Here is a 20,485-nt window from a genome sequence, read left to right on the forward strand (position 1 = left end):
ATAGCCTTAAACGAAATAAATATATAGATAAAGAAATAAGGAAAAACACCACGGAATCAAAGCCTTACGTTATTTAAGAGCCTAACGATAGCCTTACTTAGGCTAAGAAGGCGTATAAGCGCGTAAGTACGTAATCGGTTACGTATAGCCATAGGGTAAGCCCTACCCTAGCGAGGGCTAATCGGGATATAAAAGGCACGTAAAACGGCTCTAAAAGGCTACGTAGATAACTATAATTCAATTAACTATTCACCCGTTCCTTAGATGGCTACAGTAGGTATGTAAAGGCGTGGATACGTCGGTTGTTAACTCTACCTAACAATACGTTGTAATTCTACCTCTACATACCTACCTCGTAGTAATCGAACAAGCAGCAACCCAGCAACCCACCCCCAAGGAATTGCGGCGAGGCGTTACAGAACGTTACAGCCGAATCGTATACCACTCTTCCAACGCGCCCGCACCCCGTCATTTCCTCGCGGCAACTATCAGCTTGCTTCTCAGGTGCCACTAGCAGTGTCAAGCGGCACGGAAATATCAGGAGTGGCAGAGAAACAAAGGAGAATCCACTCGTCGAAAGCATTCCAGATATCAAATCCCAATGAACCGTCACTCCGTATTACAAAGCGAAATTGCCGTCACGCCCACGGGTGACGGGTAACTGTCTCATCCGCAAGCCTCCCCCCCCCCCCCCCTCCTTATCCCCACCGCAAAATCAACACGCACAGCCTTCCTTTGCCGAATCCCGAGGGCCGTTGAGGTTCACCCTCTGTTCCTCGCCTCGACTGGCCCCGGCGGCAGCTCCGGGACCCCTCTGGCTCTTCAGCGACGTCTCGGGGATGGCATTCGCGATCGCGGTAAACACCTCCGTGACGTTGTAGCCCGTCTTCGCGCTCGTCTCGAAAAATAACAAGCTCTCCTCCTCGGCGTACGACTTTGCCTCTTCTGTGGAGATCTTCCGGGCGTCTCCGGAATCCTCGCCATCGACCCCCTCGCCCTCGGCGGCAGGACCGGACTCGCCGTCGTTGGTAAGGTCGAGCTTGTTGCCGACCAGGGCAATCACAATGCCCGGAGACGCCTGCCTCTGCAGCTCGGCAACCCAGTGTTTGGCTTTGATCAGGGACGTGGGCTTGGTGAGGTCGTAGACGACGAGCGCGGCTTGGGCGTTTCGGTAATACATGGGGGCTAACGAGGCGAAGCGCTCCTGGCCCGCCGTATCCCAGATCTCAAATTTGATCGTCCTCGTTGGGAGGTTGCATTTCTGGGTTAAGAAGGCGGCTGTAGCAGGCGGGTTTAGCGATACGGTACAACGACCGGGGGCCGAAATAGGGTCACCTACCGCCAATAGTAGGCTCCTTGTTCTCCTGGAAGTCATTGTTGACGAATCGCAAGACGAGCGACGACTATCACAGACATGTTAGGATTGTAATCTCGCGGTCGGGCCCTGGGGAGAAAGCATATTTTACCTTGCCCACAGCTGCCTCACCCAGCAGCACTAGTTTGACGCTGCTGCTCGGCTTCGGAGCATTCGAGTCGGCCATCTTCTACGGTCAGTTCGAGGGGAATAGGGTTCGAATGGCGCTGTGCCCCGTCTGGAAGGGAACGGGGGAATTATCGGGAGAGGTTCGTGGATAGACTATGATGAATCGCAAGCAACGGCGCATGCAATGGTCGGTAGGTAGGAGGGTGGTCAAGTCTTAATATTCGGAGGTTAGCAGTCATGGATGGCTGTAGACGTAAGTAGGCAGATGGGTAACATTCCATATCGAATCAGAAATGACGACGCTGGGGGAGGCCCGCCCCCATCCGAAAACGATACATCCACATATGTACATTTGACATAGGACCGCAGCGGTATCTTAGGTGCCTACATTAGGTACCCCAGGTACCTCCTATACATGTACCCTTTATGGTAGTATGCGTTAATGACTGGATGCGCCGCATTAATTATACTGAACGTTATACCGCATTGTTCCGTTATGCGGTCTACGTATGTACCTAACGTACGTACCTAACGTACGTGTAGGTACTCATACAGACAATAACAATAAGCCAACGGAACACCATCCGTTGTAGGTCATAAATTTATGCAGCCACCTGAATACCTGACCCCATTGCTCGGGATGCACGGAAACGCCTGAGAGGGCAGCTTATCTTATCGGGTCCCCTCCATCGTTGAGAACGAGACGCGGTAGGAAAAAAAAAAAAAGAGGAATTTAGCCCGGCCGCTATAACCGCGAACCGCAAGTCTGCCACTATCGCGGCCATTTTTCACACTACCTTCATTCCTCGTTGCTATCCATTCTTTCGTTGTAAGCTATTCAAGTGAAACCTGCGGCTAAACCGAAAGACTCCTTCGCCGGCCAATTCAAGATGGCTGCTTCCGACACCCGGAAGGAGAGCCTGTTCGACGACAGCGACGATGAATCGGATGGCGGTGTTCAACTTCAAATCAACACCGATTACGCCAAACGATTCGAGCATAACAAGAAGCGGGAGGAGCGGCAGAGATGTTGGTGACCCTCCTCCGTCTTACATTGTAGATTCGGGGCTAGCCGAGCTAATTTCGCCGATTCTAGTGGAGGAGAAATACAAGTCAAAGCCAACCAACGGGGATAAGCCGAATGAAGACGACGATGTTGGTGACGAGTCGGATTCCGAGTCGGACGAAACCGAAGACGAAGACGGCTTCTTGGCAACTGAAGATCTCGACGTCCAGATATCGGCTACGCTTCGGGCGATCAAGAGTAAAGACCCGCGTGTATACGATGGCAAGACCAGTTTCTATAAGCCGATTACCGAAGGCGCCGCCGGAGAGGAGGCTGCGGCAAAGCAAAAGAAAGAGAAGCCCGTTTTCTTGCAGGATTACCACCGGGAGAAGATTATGCGGGGAGACACCGGAGCTGATTTCGACGACGAGCCCGAACCCCCGCGGACCTACACTCAAGAGCAAGACGATTTAAAACAATCTATCAAAGACGAAATACAAGCACAATTACAAGGCGACGGCGAGAGCGAGGAGAGCGACGGCGATCAAGATTTCATGAAGGCTAAAGAGGAAACGAGATATGTACCCGAGAACGGCGTTCACCCTTCGAGAGCTGCGAAAGTTCAGGTCGCAAAGCCTAGCGTCGCCGATGCGGACAAGGACCCTGAACTATTCCTATCAAATTTCATGGCCTCTCGCGCCTGGGTGCCAGATGACGGTACTGAGTGGCAAGCGTTTGAATCCGACGACGGCGAAGACGAGAAGGCAGACGAGTGGGAAGCGGCATACAATCTGCGTTTCGAGGACCCTCACAAGAGCAATGAAGTATTGAAGTCCTACGCCCGTGACGTGGCCGCTGCCCGCTCGGTCAGACGAGAGGACAAGACGTCGCGAAAGCGGCAACGTGAGATTGAACGCGAGGAGAAGGAGGAGGAAAAGCGAAAGAGGAAGGAGGAGCGGGCGCGGCTACGCCGTCTCAAGCTCGAAGAGGCCGAGAGCAAGCTACAAAAGATCAAGAAAGCGGCGGGGCTATCCGGCAAGACCCTGAGGGACGAGGAATGGCAGAATCTACTCGAGGATGCGTGGGAGAACGACAAGTGGGAGGAGCAACTTAAGAAGACCTTCGACGATCAGTATTACGCCGCGGCCGAGGACGTTTCCGGCGACGAGGGCGAGGGCAAGGCCGCTTCTAAGAAGCGCAAGATCAAGAAACCGAAATGGGACGACGACATCGATATCAAAGATTTAATTCCCGACTTTGACGACGAGGAGCGCCCCAACATCACGCTCACCGACGACGAACAAGACCCGGAGAAGAGCGACGACGACGACGACGAGGATGCGCCGGCAGCGAAGCGGGCCAAGACCAGCAAGGAGCGGAAGAGGGCAAAGCTCGAGAGCCAGCAGGCAGTGCGGCGGGAGCGCGCGAAGCTGGAGGCGTTCGTCGACGCGAAGATGAGCATGGACGACCCGGAGGTGCTGGCGGGCAGCTCGTCGGGGCGGGCGGGGCGGGCGCGGTTCGCGTACCGGGAGACGAAGGCGGAGTCGTTCGGGCTGACGACGCGGGACATCCTGATGGCGTCGGACGCGGCGCTCAACGAGTTCGCGGGGCTGAAGAAGCTGGCGCACTTCCGGCCGGCGGACAAGCAGGCGAAGGACCGCAAGCGGCTGGGGAAGAAGGCGCGGCTGCGGCAGTGGCGCAGGGAGGTGTTCGGCCCGGAGTTCGAGAGGGAGCCCCCGGCGTTCGATCCCGGGCCGCCGGCGGAGGCGCAGGCGCAGGCGCGGGTACGCCACCAGCACCATCAGCACGCAGACGATCACTATCCATCTGCCGAGCGGGTAGCCAACGGCAACGCAATCGAAGGCGGCGCCTCCAAGAAGAAACGCAAGCGGTCTAGGGTGAGCAGGAAGGGGAAGGAGAAGGAGGCGCAGGCGGAGGTGGGTGCATGACACGAACGCGGGTAGCCCCCTTTCGGCAGAGCGTCTCGGTAGATAGTAGCGGCCCTGGGCTTCCACCCCCCGGCCAGGGTGGGAGTGCGCCGAGGGGGGGCTGCTGGATGGGCAGACAGACAGACAGACAGACCTCCCACGGCATCACCCTTACCTAGGCCATAGGGGGGCAGGCTAGAAGGCGCAATAATGCGAGAGGGCCCCCGAACCATGTCGGCCAGGCGCGCCTAGCAGGTCCCGTCTGCCCGTCGCCATGCCTAGGTATCATGTTCTTCCCGTGTCGCCGGTTTCGACCCTGTTTGTGTCTCTCTCCCTTGCGCGCACGTAGGTATCCATCTAGCCTACACAAACACATAGGTATCTAACACGTGCAAAAAAAAAAAAGCTATTGTCTCCTGTTCGTCTCTCGTGCTGCTCCACTCCCGGCGATGGCCGCCGTAAAGGCAGTCAGTGATTCAGTGATTAGCCCAGCTAACCTCGTAAGCTAACGGCGCAAGGGAAGCCTGGCGTCTTCGGCACATCTGATTTCCCAACCTACTGGACCTCGCCTACCGTGCCTACGCGTATATATTACCTTGGCCGGTGGGAGCAAGGGAGGGAAAAGGTTCGGGGGGTCTTTTTTTTCCCAAGGGAGACCAAAAAAAATTCGGTAGGTTGGATAAAGGGAAAACCGCGCGCCCGTGGTGCCATGGGGCTCCAGACATCGTACCATCCGCAGCAACCCGACCTGGCGAAAACCGTCCACCGCAACCCGCACCGCGCCGCGACCGCGCCACCGCACCACGACAACCCTACGACAACCTGAGCGCGAGCAAACCAACATAAAACCAGGCGACCAGCCGCATCCCTCCCCCGAACCAGAGCCGTGGTCGTGGTCGAGCAGGTATATATGCATGTATATACGTACTTACGATACAACGTCCATCCGTTCTTCGTCCACGATCCCACCTACAACTATACATATACATCATGCATACATACTTGCTTCAAGCCGTCTTCACACTTCCAAGACCGATCTCAGATTTAACTCCTTGTTTATTTCATCTCCGTCCTTCTCCCTGCCTCCCTTCCCTCCTCCCTTCGTTTGAGTCATCACGGTCATTTCTATATATCCCGTCATGCTAGTACTCCTCCCTACATGTATATGAGAAGTGGTATCCTGTTCGATAGATTCGACAACGACGACGACGACGACAAAACCGACAAAATCGATAGCACCATCAGCAACCCCACGATTTACCACCCTGCCTGTCCCCACCCTCCAAACCCTCGGGCCAACCCCAACGGTATACGGTAGCAGTGATAACGATAACGACAACGACGACATTGGAACGTATGAAAGCAGAACAAAGGAGTATGACTAGAGAAACATACTGCTCCCCCTTCTCCTTCGCCGATTCCCGAGATAGGCAAACGCCGAATATGAACACTTGTGTGGAAAACAGCGAACGAACGCGGTGCTAGCTGTGCACCCAACGTCGAGTATGCCGGCGCCCTTTTCCAATTTCCCGCCCCTGCTATCCCGCCAATCGAGCCCCGAGACTCTGGCATCGGTTCCCTCCTGCGCCGTAGGTCGTCGAAAAACCCGTTCGGTCGAAAGAGCAGTCCCGATACAGCTTCACCCGGTACAATAAAAATATACAAAGAGAAGAAGGGTACGTGTGCCCTAATACCTCGTCCTCGTTGATAGAACAGAAACCGGCAATGGCACCTATGCCCTCTCGAAGAACAGGGATATACTCCAAGGATTGTAGGTAGGTAGGCAGGTAGGTAGGTAGGGCAGCGTGGCCATCCGGCGAAGGAAAGTCCGTCGGATGTTCAACGTGAAGTGGTGCGTCGTCGTAGCACAGCCTTACCGCCCGATCGAGCGAGTCTCGTCCTCGCGGCCCGGTTCCCTACCCGCCAACGAGATCGGACGTGCAGCCTCGAAGCCTACGCCTAGGTGCCTCATCGGCCGCCTCTTCGCAAACCGAGACTGGCTCCCGCGGTATGCATACCGCCGGGACTAAACATCCCGAACCCGTCTATACCGCCCATACCACCCAAATCTCCCAGCTCTGGCGGTTCCATATTGAACGGCATGAACCACGCAGACGAGGGCTCGGCGACGAACCCTGCAGGTAAGCCCTCTTGGTCCTCGCTCGACGCACCATTCGACCCGTTCGCACCGTGGCCACCGTTTGTCCCGGCCCCATTCCCAGCTAGCGCGTCCCAGTCCATGAGCGCCTCGGGCCCGCTAATCGTCGACGGATCCATTCCCCCGTACGCGTTGAATACGAGCTGCCGATCGAGCTGCGGCAGTATCCCCGCGTGATTCGAAAGGGACAGGGAAAGCAATTCGGGGTTATAGAAGGCAGGGTGTTGATGTCCGTGGCCGCGTTGGTAGCCACCGACGGAGACAGGACTGACCGGTGACAGGGCGTGGTAGTTCGCTGCTGCGTTCTGTGAGCGTGCGTGTGCGATTAGATTGGGGTGGAAGGAGGTCGGCCCACTGGTTTGCCCGCCTAGGCGGGAATAGTTGCGCTGCGCTCGCTGTTGGTGCGCCTGCTGGATGCGCTGGATTTGTTCGGGTATGCTAGCGCAGTTTATATCGGTGAGGAGGGGCTCGAGCTGCTGCTGCTCGCCACGCGACGAAATGCTACCCCTCTTCGCTGTCGGCTTGCGCTTCATCAGGGATGGCCTATTTGGCCCGGCATTCTCGCGACCCTCGCCCGCGCTCTGCGGGGGTGAGAGCTGCGTGAAAAACTCTTCGACTGTATGTAATTCGGGCTTCTGCTCGAGCACCGCATCCTCGCCCGTTTCCTTCTTCTTGAAGGAGGCCGGTTCGACGAATTCGGATTGCGATACGCCGTGTGGATATCGGTCAAACCAATCTCCGTATTGGAAGATAGGTGACGCTGCCGAGTTATCGTTGGCTGGCGTCCCTTGTCGCGCCGCGTCTGCGCACGTCTTGTACTGCTCGCGGAGGTTTTCTGCCATAAAATGGAACATTCCCCAGTAGCGCTTCATCTTCGAGAGAAACTTGACATTTGTCGCCAGGTTCTTTTTGGCTGCAGTCTCAACGGCGGAATTCCCGGAGAAGATGCCAAAGATATGCACGGTACTAGACAGGAAGGCGCAGTACCCTACGAAAGGCGCCCCGATCATGTAATGCTCCGCGTCTTTGAGCAGCTCGGATATCCTGTTAGCGGCAGCAAATGCCTTCGCTCCCGCTTGCGTGATAAAAGTCTTGGGTACGTCGGTGTTCAGCAAACCGCCCGGGGATGATACAGCGAATCTATTCATGAAGAGAACGTTCTGTTGTATCGATATGTGTAGAAACAGAAACTGATTAGCCATCCCTTCGGTTTGGTGCAGGTGGAGGTTTTCTGCGCTGTATTTCAAGCCGTCTGGCAGGTTCTCGACGAAATCCTCAGCTTGCTTAAGTAGTCGGGAATACTCGGAATCGCTTTCCCACATCGGGCGCTCATCCAAGTCCTTGCCTCCCTGGTTCAGAAAATTGATAATTCTCCCCCATAGAGCGATGCTGCGTACCATGTAGGCAGCTACACCCATGTTGTCTTTGGCGTTGGAGAGTTGACCTTCATCAGGGGGCACGGGATGGGGGATTTGTCCCTGTAGATCTTCGGTAGGGCCAGGCATGTCAAGCTGGAAAAGCTTCTCCTTGATGGGCAGCTGTATCTTCACGGTTTCTTCCTTGACGAACATAGGCCGATCCGTGCCCGAGGAATTAAAACGGTCCATAAGGAAACAAGCCCACATCGTACGTCTTCGTATCTCGCGATCGATGAAGCTAAGCTGCTTAGTTGGGTTGACTCGCATGGGGTCGTACTCCAAATCCTTATGCAATTGCAGCGCAAACGCCATGCGGATAGCCTGACCGCCTAGCGACCAGCTCCGTCCTCCATGGCACGTGCCGAATTCGTGCAAGCCAAGAAGCAGCAGGCAGGTCAGGATCGTGATGTTGGGCCATTCGTAGCGTCTCATCACGATCTCCCGAGCCGGGGCCGCCCATTCCTCTCCCCGAAGAAAATTATTGGCCGTGGAGAACTTCGGATGGGTAGAGAACCGGGCAGAAACCGCGCAGACGGAGAGAATTAATACCGGGGGTAAGGTGCCAGCTCTGTTGGCACAAATCAGCACAAGTCACAAGATGAGGTATATGGAGGGGGGTCAGAGAGAGTTGACGCACTTCAGCTTCCTCATAAAACTTGGTTTGTGGAGGAGATGGTAGGCTTGACCGTAAATATTTTCGAAGTATACGTCCGCTAGGTGCTCCTGAAGATCTTTCGGCGGCAAAGCCTCGGCGCCTTCGTATAGCAGCTTGCTCTCTTCTGCTTCTTGCACTTGCAACGATGTTGGTTTGCCCGGAGCCTCCACCCTAACCTTGGAGCCGCTCCGGGCCCAACTATCTAGTTCGGCGCCGAAAGCCTCCTCGGCCCCTCGCTTCTTCGTCGTCTGTTTTCCCGTGGGGAGAGTTCCGGGGATGGCAGGCTTGACGATGCCACGGACGACGGTATTGACCGACGTATCCTGCTCTGACTTGGGCACGAGCTTGATAATCCTGTCCTCCATCCTCTTCAGCCGCTTATCTAACATGGCCATGTAATCGGTCCTCGGGGCGGCTTTCCGCGTCGTAACCTTATAAACGCAGGGAATCCGGGACCGCAGGCAGTGCTTGCACGCCGGTTTCTCTCCCGAACAACGTATCTTCTTCCTCCGACATGCGATGCACGCCAGAGGCAATCGTTTCCTCTCCTTCCCCGCCTTCGTCTTCAGCTCGCTCCAGGCTGGTGCGGGATCGGACTTGCTCTCCTTCAGCTTCCCTCCAAGGTCAGTACCGTCACCGGGCGCGCCCGCGGAGAGCCCGAATTCGTCGGACATGTTGTCCTCGAGAGAATTCGAACCGACCTGGGCGCTCTCCGGGCTCCCACCATCGGATCCATCAATGCTACGCTGGCTGTTGTGCGCATGGTCGATCATTGTGTAGGTGGCGCTGTGGGGACCCGAGGCGGCGGAATCCTTTCGCTCGCCCATCGACGGGATTGAGCTGTGGCCGAGCGTGGCGAATAAGTCATCGGAATGGTCGCCCAACGCGACCATCTGGCCAGCATCAGACATGTCCTGAAATGGAAATTGAAAATCGGAGAATTGCGTGTCGATCAGACTGTGCGAGGCGACCCCGTTCGAAAGAGCGTTGTGATGAGTGTCCAAGGAGAACCCGTTTAAGTCGGCCGGGTCGGTCGTATTCAGCTGAGATTCCGATTTCACATTCACGAGCGATTGAGAGCCGGCAACATCCCGGGGTGAAAAGGACTGCGTGTTAAGCTGAGATTGAGTAGGTGACATCTCGGGAATTCGGTGACCCTGAGGATCGAGGAAGAGGGAAGAGATCAACAGCGCCAGCGTTACTACTTAACCGCCGGAGGGTTCTGCTTCTTTCTAGTACTCTCTAGCGCACAGAATGCTAACCAGCAACTGACTCGGCCCGGCGCGACCGGATATTTCGATGCTGCCCTCAGCGGGCCGGGTATAAGAGGAGAAGAGCGCGAACAGGACTCTAGACTATATCATGACACAAAGGAGCAAGGGATTGCGATGCGATGCGAAGGGGCCTATCTTTCCGCGGGGAGGGGGAGAAAGGGGACAGGCTCGAGTCTGGACGGACAGATGAATGATGGACGGTGAGTGGTGAGTGCGAGTTGGGGGAAGAAGAGGTTCGAGGTTGTCTGTCAGGTCAGGCAGTGTAACTAAGGGGGGGGGGGGGGGGGTACAACCGGTTAGATAAACGTCCACAGGTCTGCCCTTGTCAAAATGGAAGAGAAATCTGCCTGCAGGTGAGTGAATGGGAAGCGTCGACTTGCCCAGGAGACGAGTCGCACTTGCTCCCCCAGTCTCTAGGCCCCCCCCAGTCTCCCCTTCCCCCCCCGTCCGCTGCCATTGCCCTTTCCCTGCAAACCCTTGTGGGTCCCTGTGCGTTTGGACCAGCAGGGCCAGCAGCATTGTGGGGTAAAGCTGGCTCAACTGGGTGGGCACTTGCCAGTGCGGTTCAAGTCGAGGGACCCACTATTAGGACGATCACGTACCTGCTACGTCGTACCCCAACGCAACACATAAGACTTTTATGTACATGCGTACACGGTACATCCAGGCACGGAACGTACTGAGGTACCTCCGCGTGACCCACCTCTATCTCCTGTACCTCTACCCGAAGCATCCATGTCTTGGAGATTCTAATTGTACAATACCGACAATCCGCGGCGCTACTGGTCCTACGTAGGTACCTACACACGTTCCGTAGAACACACCGGCCTGGTCATGGGCGGTAGCACACCCCTGCCCAATCTGGATAGCGGGTGCACGTATCGGTGTAGGTGGGAGAGGGACGGACGTCCCGCCGAAAAAAGCGAGAAAATAAAACAAGAGAGGCAGGGAGACACCATCCCCTGAGCAGCTTCACTCAGAGAGCAGGAGGGAGCGTATAGAAGGACTGCGAGACGATATCTCGGGGACCGCGAGACATCGGACGCCTACCCCGATCTCTACTCCAGGTGACTAATGATGATTACGTGCTAACTTTACCTACTTGGGCCGTTTCTTGGGGTTGGAGATGGCGGGGAAAGGGGGGACTGCGCTATGCTGAACATACCTACCTTAGTATACCTACCTATACCTACCTCTATACCTACCTAGGTATATCAACGAATATCTCTGCCACCTACCTGCCGTACCTAACTGCCTACCTCCTCACGTATAGGACCGCGGTTGGCACAGGTTATCACATACCACATTGGGTATGTGAGGTGCCTAACCTCCAGGTAGGCCATATTTCCGCGCTGGCCTTGGTACAAGTACCTTAGTTAGGCACTTCTGTGAGAGAACCAATTCGATAGTACGCCATTGGTGAGCGCCGGGGGGGCTTTACCCTACTATAATACCTGGCTTAGCTCCGCCCCGCATTGATCAATTGCACTCTTCCGGGCTCTGCCTGGGAAAAGGCACATGGGCTGCCTACCTGAAGAACCAGCTGCGCTACGAAGCCCTGCTGGGGATCCGTCGAAGAGGGAGACGATCCAGGTGGGCCTCCCTATTATCGGACTCTTCTGCCCTTAGGTACCTTCTAATGTGCCTACCTCCTACCAACCCACGTACTCTACTACGTCTTCGAAGACGGCGGGAGCCATTGTCTCCTCCTAACCTGCCGCTCCCTACATCTTAGCCTGTTGCTCATTCATCCGTTATAACGACCGACTCCCCAGCCTTCGTCGTATAACCCCGGGAGCCCGTGTAGAGGGAAGAATCGATAGTCAAGTGACGCCATGACGCCGTCCGGCCGCGCTGCCAACGTCGAAACGACAACATCCACTCTAGCCCGGATTTTGGGTCACTTTATCACGGGCGCCGGGCTAGCGATGCCGAGTTTCGTCCGCCGACTCACTCGCCTACGCATCTACACGCCTGATTAACGTGCCTCCCTCCATGCTCACTTACTGTTCCGTCTTGCCGTCTGTATCCTAGGATGCCTCCCGTGCTCGTCCTGAGAGGACAAGGATTTCTATGAAAGTAGGCCCTTCTTGGCGCGGGTCCCGATGCAACTCATCAGGCGGCGCCCTACCTGCCAACGTAACCTCACGTTCGCTGTGGGCTTCCCGGCGGGCTTCTCACGCATCACGCATCACTCATCACCCATCAACACTCATATCCCAGGCACCTGCTCCATACACGACTACGTGATACCCGCTGTATGCATCTAGGTACAACAGGTGTGTGGCAGTCTTATGTACACCACGCCCACATGCATACATGTCTACACACATGTGTGCAACACTGCAACCGTACCTGGCCGCGTATAGCAAGTTCGTTGAGGGCTGCAATGACAGGCGCCTTCGGGACACCGGGAACGCACGAGGTTTTGCCTCCCAAAAGCCTAGGCGACATACACCCTAACAACTAACCATGTTAGCCTCGCTATAGCTCACGACGGCCCCCGTGCCACATCGGCCGTTCCAGTCCGGTGGCACACGAGCTACTGCTCCACGACACTCACAGCACCAAAAAAGAAAAACCTGGCGTAGCCAGTCCGGCTCCAGTGCGGCTGATAGGAAGCGCCCCTCACTCATCAGCTGGAGGGGAAGGAGGGGGAAACTGGAGTACAGTAGTGTATCCGGATCCACGTCATGGTCGCCGCGTGGGCCGTTCCCTCTCTTTCTCCCTCCTGTCTGCCTCGGCCCACAGTGTTCTACGGAATGATACGAAAGAGCGATGCTCGTTCCCCGATTCGAACGCTGCGACGGGGAAAACAAGAGCGACGAGCTGGGGTATTTCCTGTGTAAACGGTGCTGAGCCTGTTGGTTCGTGACTCCGCAATGAAACGTGCTGAATCCAACGTGACGTGCCTCTCTTACTGATTGATTGATAAGTGATGGCCGCTACGGGTTGGTGCACTGTCTCCTCACTCCTAACTACGCAGAGAGAGGGGGGGAGGAGATGGGGGAGGAGATGGGGGAAGCGCTCCGCATGCCTACGTACCTACAATTATACATCAGCTACACACGGTTAGCATCCACCCCAACGTTCGTAGACGCAGCAGAATAACGGGCCGCGGTTAGGGGAAGTATGCGTGAGTGCAGGCGATATCTGGTACATGGCATCGATGTCAGATGCCAACGCCTAATACTCAGATGGTATACCTCAGATACTCCTCCTCGCCTAACAGATACTCCGTGCTACTGAGCCCGTAGCACAGTTTTAGAGCCTCCGGGGTATCGTTAGCGTGCGGAGGCAACAACCAGCTTGGCGCTCTCCCGTCGGGGCCGCTAGGTTAGGTCAGCACACACGAGTTACAGGATTCGCGGCGCGAGTTGTCTGTTTAGCGGTTCCTTAGCGTATTCCCGCCACGGGGGAGGGGGGAACGGGGGGACACGGGTTGGGACGGTGGGAGAGGAAGCGGTATTTTGATGCTAGCCTCGAGGGAAGTACCGCTCCAACAGACGCGACAGCATTCTTCCTACCTCGGACGACCGAGGCAACACAGAAGACCCACGGGAACCAGAGCGATCGAAATGTTCGAACACATCGACAGAACCAGGTCAGTTCTCGAAAATTAGATAAAAAGGAGTCAAAGCGGCGGCGTGGCCACCGACACTAGTCTCACTTATATACGGAGTACCACAACGGCCTTCGTGCCCATCGGACATTTTAATCCACGATGCCTCAGCGTGGACATGTCAAGCGCAAGAGCTGGGATGGGCGGTAGCGGCACGCGATTGGCTGGGCCGACGCGCGCAGGGGGTGGGGGCATGGGGTCTAGGAAGGGGCAGCGGCCCACATTAATTGCTGTATTTGGAGGTGGGGACAGGAACAGTAATTCGCTCAAGCCTGATTGGCCGTTCTCCAGGTCGTCGGGCTAAAAAAACGGCCGACCGGTTCGATCGAGACCACTTCCAGCAGGAAGGTGCCCACGCCCGCTCCCACGCCGGGTCGGTCTATGGCTTGTTGGTACATGAGTACAAATAGCTACCGAGGAGGTAGAGGTCGGCTATTAGGTACCTACCTAGCGACACACCAGCGTCCTACCTACCTACCTACCTACCCAAGCTACGTCGCCCACCTTCACGGTAGCTGCGTAGCACTGCCACCTATACGACTAGGTACCAGGTACCTTAGGTAACCGCTGCTGCCACCACTGCTCTACCGCAAGCATAAGCAAGTAACCTGCCTATGTACCTAGGTACTGCGTATACGACTACTGCCTGTAGTCGCTGCTATTAATACCACGGTTGGTGAGTGACGGGAGTGCACACAGGCAGGCGGCACGGTGCTTGCGTGCATTGAAGTCCATGCGCAGGTACATCACGTTAAGAGGTTCCATAGGTGGAAGCTACCTACAGGTAGGTACCTAGCCTAACCCTGCTCGTTTCGACGCAATTCAAGCCCACTTGTCTCGTACCGATATTCGGATGTCTTATCCATAGCACCTCTTCTCTCTGAACCGCCCGGCCAATTATACCCCTCATATAAAATCCAATCGATATCATTAGTAAACAGATAGCTTACGATTGCTGGCCCAAGTCGTTCCAGAGCTCTCCGAGAGACCGCTTGTCTGCATCGATATCTCGTCCGTCTCTCTCCTGCTACCCAAAATGGAAATCGCCCAACTACGTGAACCAAGTCCTCCGGTTCCCTCCCCTCCCACTCCCCTCCCCGATGTCTTGGGTCCTGGCCTGCTGGAGCAACCGAGTACCTCATACAGGTGTTCTAACTGTGTAGCAGTCGAAGCAACCACGCGTCCCTCGCAGCCCGTCAAGCGCCCTGTAACCCGAGAGAGCCTGGCCGATCAACAAGTCGTATCCTGCCGCAGATCATGAGAGGAGAATTCGCAAATCATACCTTTGATCCCGACAGAACGCGCGCTCGAGGGAGACACGCATACCTGATTCGCCTCGACCAGCCTCATTTCCGTTGCGTAAGAGCAGTCTATCCAGTCGCATATATTGCTCTATCCTACAGATGTTTACCAACAACGGATACAGGACGTCTACGAGAAACCCGCACCATCTCCTAGCCTAAGGTACACGGTTGAGAGGCGTCCCATGCATACGCGGTGCTAGCACAAGTGTTCCCACCTCCCTGCCAAATTTTGACAGACTTCCGGGTCTGTATCTCCTCTTTGGAGTGCCATCGGAAGATGGCATCTGCTCGCCATGTCAATCCACCTTATACCCATATACAGTAATTTCCGGGCACAATCTGCATCGTCGCTCGTCTGCGACAAAGGTTACCCAAAGCCGCATGTGAGGCAGTCGTGTTTTATATTGCCCCCAGAAAAAAAAAAAAGGTGTTGCATCCTCCAGAGCGATTAAGTCTCTGCATTGTCTTATTTATTTATTTTCCCCTGTTAGGCCAGTTTCTGTCGACGACTCGCGCCAACTTGGTTGTTGTGTCGATCGGCTCCGTGGTGTGTCCAATATTACACTTCTGCTGACACGGAGCGGCACGATGTGTATCTCGGAATGCTACCGTGTATCTTCTTACCTGGGCTTGGCCGCCTTTAGAACCTCCAGAGAAGAAGAGAGAAGGAAAAAAAAAAGCCTCTGGTTGAGACAGGGGTGGCGACATCGGCCTCGACGTAGCAGCGCAGCGTACTAATCAATACACCCCCTCGGTGCAACAACAAGCCATGCTTCCCTGCTCGGTTCCGCCGGAGCCTGTCCGGAGTCTCTTGCGGTTCGGTGGGAGGCATAGCGCTACGATTGGCCAGACTTCACTTGGTATTTGTCTTCCCTTAACCCACGGTCGACGGCCGCGCTGCTGCCCTCGGTTCAAGATGCCAACCATCGAGCACCATGGGCAGCATAAATCATACCTACCTAGCCAACCCAAATCTATCCACGGCCGGAAACTGCAAGGGACGGCTCCCGCGTCGCGTCGGTGGGAGAATTGGACTCCTCAAGGTCGCACTCTGATTCTCTCGTCCTTAACGCACATCTTACTCGACGGTTAAGCTTCCTGACGTGTCCCCAAAGCGAGGCGAGTTGCGCCTTGTGGCAGGGTCTCACTGCATCATGTATCCGTCTCCTGTCTCGATGCCGAGACGTACCCGCGAAGGTGAATGTTACAGACGGTCTCGTGGTACGGCCACCTCCCATAACGAATCTGACCGAAGACGCAAAGAAGGGGGGGAGGAGAAGGGGGGGGGGGGGTTGAAGAGGAAAGAGAACAGAGAAGCATGCGGCCGAGACATCATCATGCATACGTCGACTCGGTCCTTTACAGGAAAAAGCGACGCCAGCCAGAGCCCAAAAGCGCCGAAAGGAGGAGGGGGGCCACGCACATTCGGCTCAATGTGGGCAAAATGTATTTTACCGCCGTCCCTCATCCAGCTGCGCAGAACAGTTGTGGAAGACTTCGAAATTCCCGAAATTTCGACATATTGCGGATGGGGACTTCGGTAGCGAATTGGATATCACGGGAGAATAGAAGACCCATCCTGCTTGGCGGATGCTAGCGGTCCTATTCTTTTCCTTCCGTCGCGTTGCCCGCATGTTTTCTGGCCTCCAGCCTTGCGACGGAAGGTCGATGGGCGATGGGCGATGGGCAAGGCCCCGGCCCAGCAGGACGACGCCCGGTTTCGCAGATTCTTACGGCGACTCTACTATCTCGAGTCGTTAGACACCCACTTTCATATCTACCCCGGATGCGGCGTATTCCCGTGGGGATTTATAACCCCGCCTAGCCTCTCCCCCCGGGAGAGGGGGGGGGGGGTATCAACAGTGACCAAAGCCACCGCAGCCGTTCTCCCCTTCCCTCTGTCCCCCTTTTTCACTCGGTCAATTTCGGAACTTTAGAAGTGGCAGCGATACCTGAGCAAGTACTCGATCGAGAGTAAGCAAGTGTGCACTCGTCATCGAACCTATCAAGATTACCTTATATCATATTCGAGTCGGCTGCCGTCTTATATCCATAACGGTAGGAGGGAGGTAGGTGGTACCACCTAACAAGATGTAGAGGCTACCTCTGGGTGTAAATCGCCATCCACAACAACCGGGGTGGCTATTTACGGCGCAGGATCTTCATATAGTGACCCATCCATCTCTTTCGTCCTTCTCTATCGATCCGCCAAATCACACAGCACCGTCTCCTTCCCCAGACTAGACCGAATTCCCTAGGATGACAAGGGAATGTAGGACGGCAAAACGTGCAACACAGACGCCTACCTGTTCAGGGAAGATATCAAGTAACTTTCCAACGGTTTCGTTACCCTATCTTTCTCTTGTACGGTCGAGCGGTTAATCCGATGCTACGTGGATCGCCTTCGAGATCTACGCTAGGTTGCCGTACCAGGTGATCTCTGTGGCATATTTATTCGCTACGACTGCGTCTTCTCCTTGGCTGGCTACCTAGGGTAACCAGCCAGTCTCCAGGCCGATTCTCAACCAGCAGAGCAAGAGTCGTAGGCGCGTCCCACTCTGCTAAGCCCCCTAAGGGACAGCAGCGCCTACGTGCAGATTTGTTTATTCCCGCTTCTCACTCCCACCCCGGGGTTGCCCGAGTACGTAGAAACCCGCACGCCGAGGGGTAGAGGGATATACGGTTCCTCCTTGTACTCAGATAACGGGCAGCTAGCTGTCAAATGGCTCGGCAGCGATGCTGTGCGGCATGGCACCCGGTGTCGCGGGCGCCACCCTCTTCGAATGGCCACGAAGTGAACCCAACGCATCGCCGCCGTTCGTCGGTTGAGCTTTCTCGCCTAGCACAAAGATAGACGGGGGGCTAGACCGCCAATGCGTATCACAACAAGCTCGATAGGGGCAGAGGGAGCCAAAGGGCATCACAAGATATGAGAAAAGAAATCGGACCGCAGACCGACGTGCATGTGTTCCCCTCTCGCTTCCAACCTGACCCGATTTGGAGATGCAGAGCCCAAGAAGTCGAGGGCGGGAAACGAAATAAGTAGGTATCATGTATCAACATATGTCTCTCTCCGGCGGCCGAGGCCTCCTCGCACAGCTTACTCTACACTTGCACACGGAAGTGCGTTACAGGGTGGTGAGGATAGTGGCGAGTGTAGGATGGCCCGTCGATGGTAGTAACTGCCCATCTTCGCTACGATGTTACGATCTCGTCGAAGCTCAACGGAAAACACGAGTATCTCTTATTCCTCCTGGTCTTCCTCCGCGATTCGTGCAATACGTAAGTTCACGGATATTATCTTGGAGGGACCGGTTCAATAATATAACACGTGACCCAACCGTCTGCTTATAACCGTGTTATTCGTAGTGAGAAGGTCGAGATGGAATAAATGGCTATATGGAAGGGCGACCATCTCTTCGGGGGACTTATTGCGAATGCCGGCCGGCTGCTTGCGCTGGAAGGAAGCAAGAATTTCCTAACACGGGATATCACTGTATCCTTTGCTAGTAAAACGCATAGCTCTTCTTATGCTAGGGGGAAAGGGAAAAGGGGGGTTTCGCAAAAAGGGGTAAATCTTTATAAGCAAGCCGCATCAAAGATAGGTTACGAACCTACGCATGGGTGTGTGTTTAGGAGGTAGGTAGGTAGGGAGACGCCTAGGATGTGTTCCAAAATCAGGGAGTTTTCCTTATAATCATTACAAGATCGCATACTTTCAGGGGCCTCTAACCTGCTCAAGTCCGTATGTACATCACTGAGCACGTAGCCTCAGGTACTTAACTTACTTATCTATCTTTTTATTCGCTTCAATACCCCGTCCTAGGCAATACTTGCTTGCTTATACCTGTAACTACCTGTAAACACTTCGGTGGGAGCAACGACATCGAAGATCAAGTCCAACTCCAACTTGGGGTTGGGTTTGTTCTCGCCTCGGGGTTTTGCAACTGTCTTTTGTTATGAATAGCGAAAGCCTCCTTCTCGGTACATTATATTATCGTGTGAAGTATTATCTACGGCATCGGCACCCACGACTGGTTTGATCCCTCGGCACCCCTGCAGCTTACTGGTAAATCCGACCACCGGTCCTGGGATCTTGCCGATACAACACCATCCATCGTACCAACACGACAACCGCATCAGAATGTCTGGAACTCTGGCTACAGGCGCCACCTTCAACCAGACTCGCTTCGGTATCGACGATACCCGGCTTCTCACTATCCGTTCCACCACTGTTCCGGTCATACGTGACATGAAAACACCATCATCATCGTTACTACGCACCCTCGCGTACGTCCGGGTCATCCAAAGCACTGCGGCTGGCCCCTTTCCGATTTCTTTGCATTTAGCTATCCTCTGAGAGGATTGGGTTCTTCGGAGACATTGGCTGCCAGCTGCGGTATGCGTCGCCCTTCGTGCTGTCATCAAGGGCAGCAGACATCCGTTAACTCTCCTCGGCATCCTGATAACCCTCTTCGAGCTGACCCTAATACGCAGTTCTCGTTATATATGGGAACCTGTTTAGTGACCGTGAAGCGGTATTGGATGATGGAAACCCGAGCGAGGGCTTTATAGTTGAACAACTTAAGGAAATTGTTGAACTTGGTTAGTTATCAGGTCACTTTGGCATCGAGAATTCGCTATACTACCGAATACTGGTTGGGCCATGAACAACTTTGCTGAGCCCTCCTGTTACCTTATATTATACGCTACAATAGCGACAGGGTCTAACGGAGAATTCAACTCTGTGAGCAGTATAACCCATGGCTTTCTCCCAGCTTAGCCCGCTACTATGGGTTGGGGTTTGCTAGCTCGTTAATCGATTCCGATCAACTCGCAAACACGGCTCATCTGTTCCTTCGGACCGGCCCCAATGACTAGTCAGGGGGGCCTCGGTCCACGATTTGGGGCCTCGCCCAGGACAACCTGCCAAGGAGAGGAGGAGGATGCGGACGGGATGTGGGATGTGGGATATGGGCGAGGCAATTCGATTTCGGTCGACGTCGGCGCTCTTCGCTGGTCATACCTATCGTCCGTATTTTTGGCTTCCCCGTCCCGAATGATCGAATATTATATGTATCGTGTGAAATGATTACAAGCGAGCAACACGCACTGAGCACAGTAATTAACTAACCCACGATTCTAATCGACAAAGCTTTCAACGTTTAAACACCCTGAAGACTTGAGAGGCCTGCTAATACTTTACCGATCCGCGGATAACCTACATCGACGCGGTGACCCGCCAGGCCAATCTCCCGCTACAAGAGTCCTGCGGGTATAGATTCTGTTTAGAGATTCTATTTGGATCGCACTGCCAGAGATCCGGCCATCTTCGAACGAGCGGATGGGGTCGGTTGGGAGGAATAATACCCACTACTAGTCGCTGCCTCGCCGTAGGAGTTAATACCACGGCGAGAGAGGTCGTTGGTGACAAGGGTATTAGTTAGAGTAGCTGTCGGTGCCATGATGCATATCGAGACACACGCAGCTACGTGACGCGGGCTTGGTTAGAGCTGCAGTATTGTTAATAGTTGACATAACTCTTATTCATACCTGTCGAGCATCTCGGTCGATGCTGAGTAAACACTCCCTCCTCCTCCCCCCCTGTCGTTTATCGCCTCCCTCAGCCCAAGGCTT

At 54.9% G+C, this 20,485-nt stretch overlaps 4 protein-coding genes across 4 annotated transcripts; 1 reads left to right on the plus strand and 3 right to left on the minus strand.

The window, feature by feature from the left end:
- Positions 1-243: 243 nt before the first annotated feature.
- Positions 244-1,887, minus strand: GGS23DRAFT_543844 (ras-domain-containing protein). Its single transcript, XM_051514872.1, has 3 exons — positions 1,467-1,887; positions 1,340-1,403; positions 244-1,278 (listed from the first exon to the last, which is right to left on the minus strand). The coding sequence occupies exons 1-3, from the start codon at positions 1,539-1,541 to the stop codon at positions 716-718; spliced, it is 702 nt and encodes a 233-aa protein (XP_051376775.1). The 5' UTR covers positions 1,542-1,887; the 3' UTR covers positions 244-715.
- A 307-nt stretch (positions 1,888-2,194) lies between these two features.
- GGS23DRAFT_9820 (Krr1-domain-containing protein) lies at positions 2,195-4,838 on the plus strand. The gene is made up of 2 exons (XM_051521440.1): positions 2,195-2,512; positions 2,580-4,838. The coding sequence occupies exons 1-2, from the start codon at positions 2,374-2,376 to the stop codon at positions 4,436-4,438; spliced, it is 1,998 nt and encodes a 665-aa protein (XP_051376776.1). The 5' UTR covers positions 2,195-2,373; the 3' UTR covers positions 4,439-4,838.
- Positions 4,839-6,385: 1,547 nt separating this feature from the next.
- On the minus strand, positions 6,386-9,541 carry GGS23DRAFT_601996 (zinc finger transcription factor 1; the record flags this gene model as incomplete). Its single annotated transcript, XM_051519260.1, has 2 exons — positions 6,386-8,561; positions 8,631-9,541. 2 exons carry the CDS (start codon positions 9,539-9,541, stop codon positions 6,386-6,388), a joined length of 3,087 nt encoding a protein of 1,028 aa, XP_051376777.1.
- A 9,104-nt stretch (positions 9,542-18,645) lies between these two features.
- Positions 18,646-19,515, minus strand: GGS23DRAFT_9943 (uncharacterized protein). The gene has a single exon (XM_051521449.1). It carries the CDS (start codon positions 19,307-19,309, stop codon positions 18,806-18,808), a length of 504 nt encoding a protein of 167 aa, XP_051376778.1. The 5' UTR covers positions 19,310-19,515; the 3' UTR covers positions 18,646-18,805.
- Positions 19,516-20,485: the final 970 nt, after the last annotated feature.

This window comes from Durotheca rogersii (genome assembly GCF_024521655.1).
Source record: "Durotheca rogersii strain YMJ 92031201 chromosome Unknown GGS23scaffold_1, whole genome shotgun sequence".
NCBI lineage: Eukaryota > Fungi > Ascomycota > Sordariomycetes > Xylariales > Xylariaceae > Durotheca > Durotheca rogersii.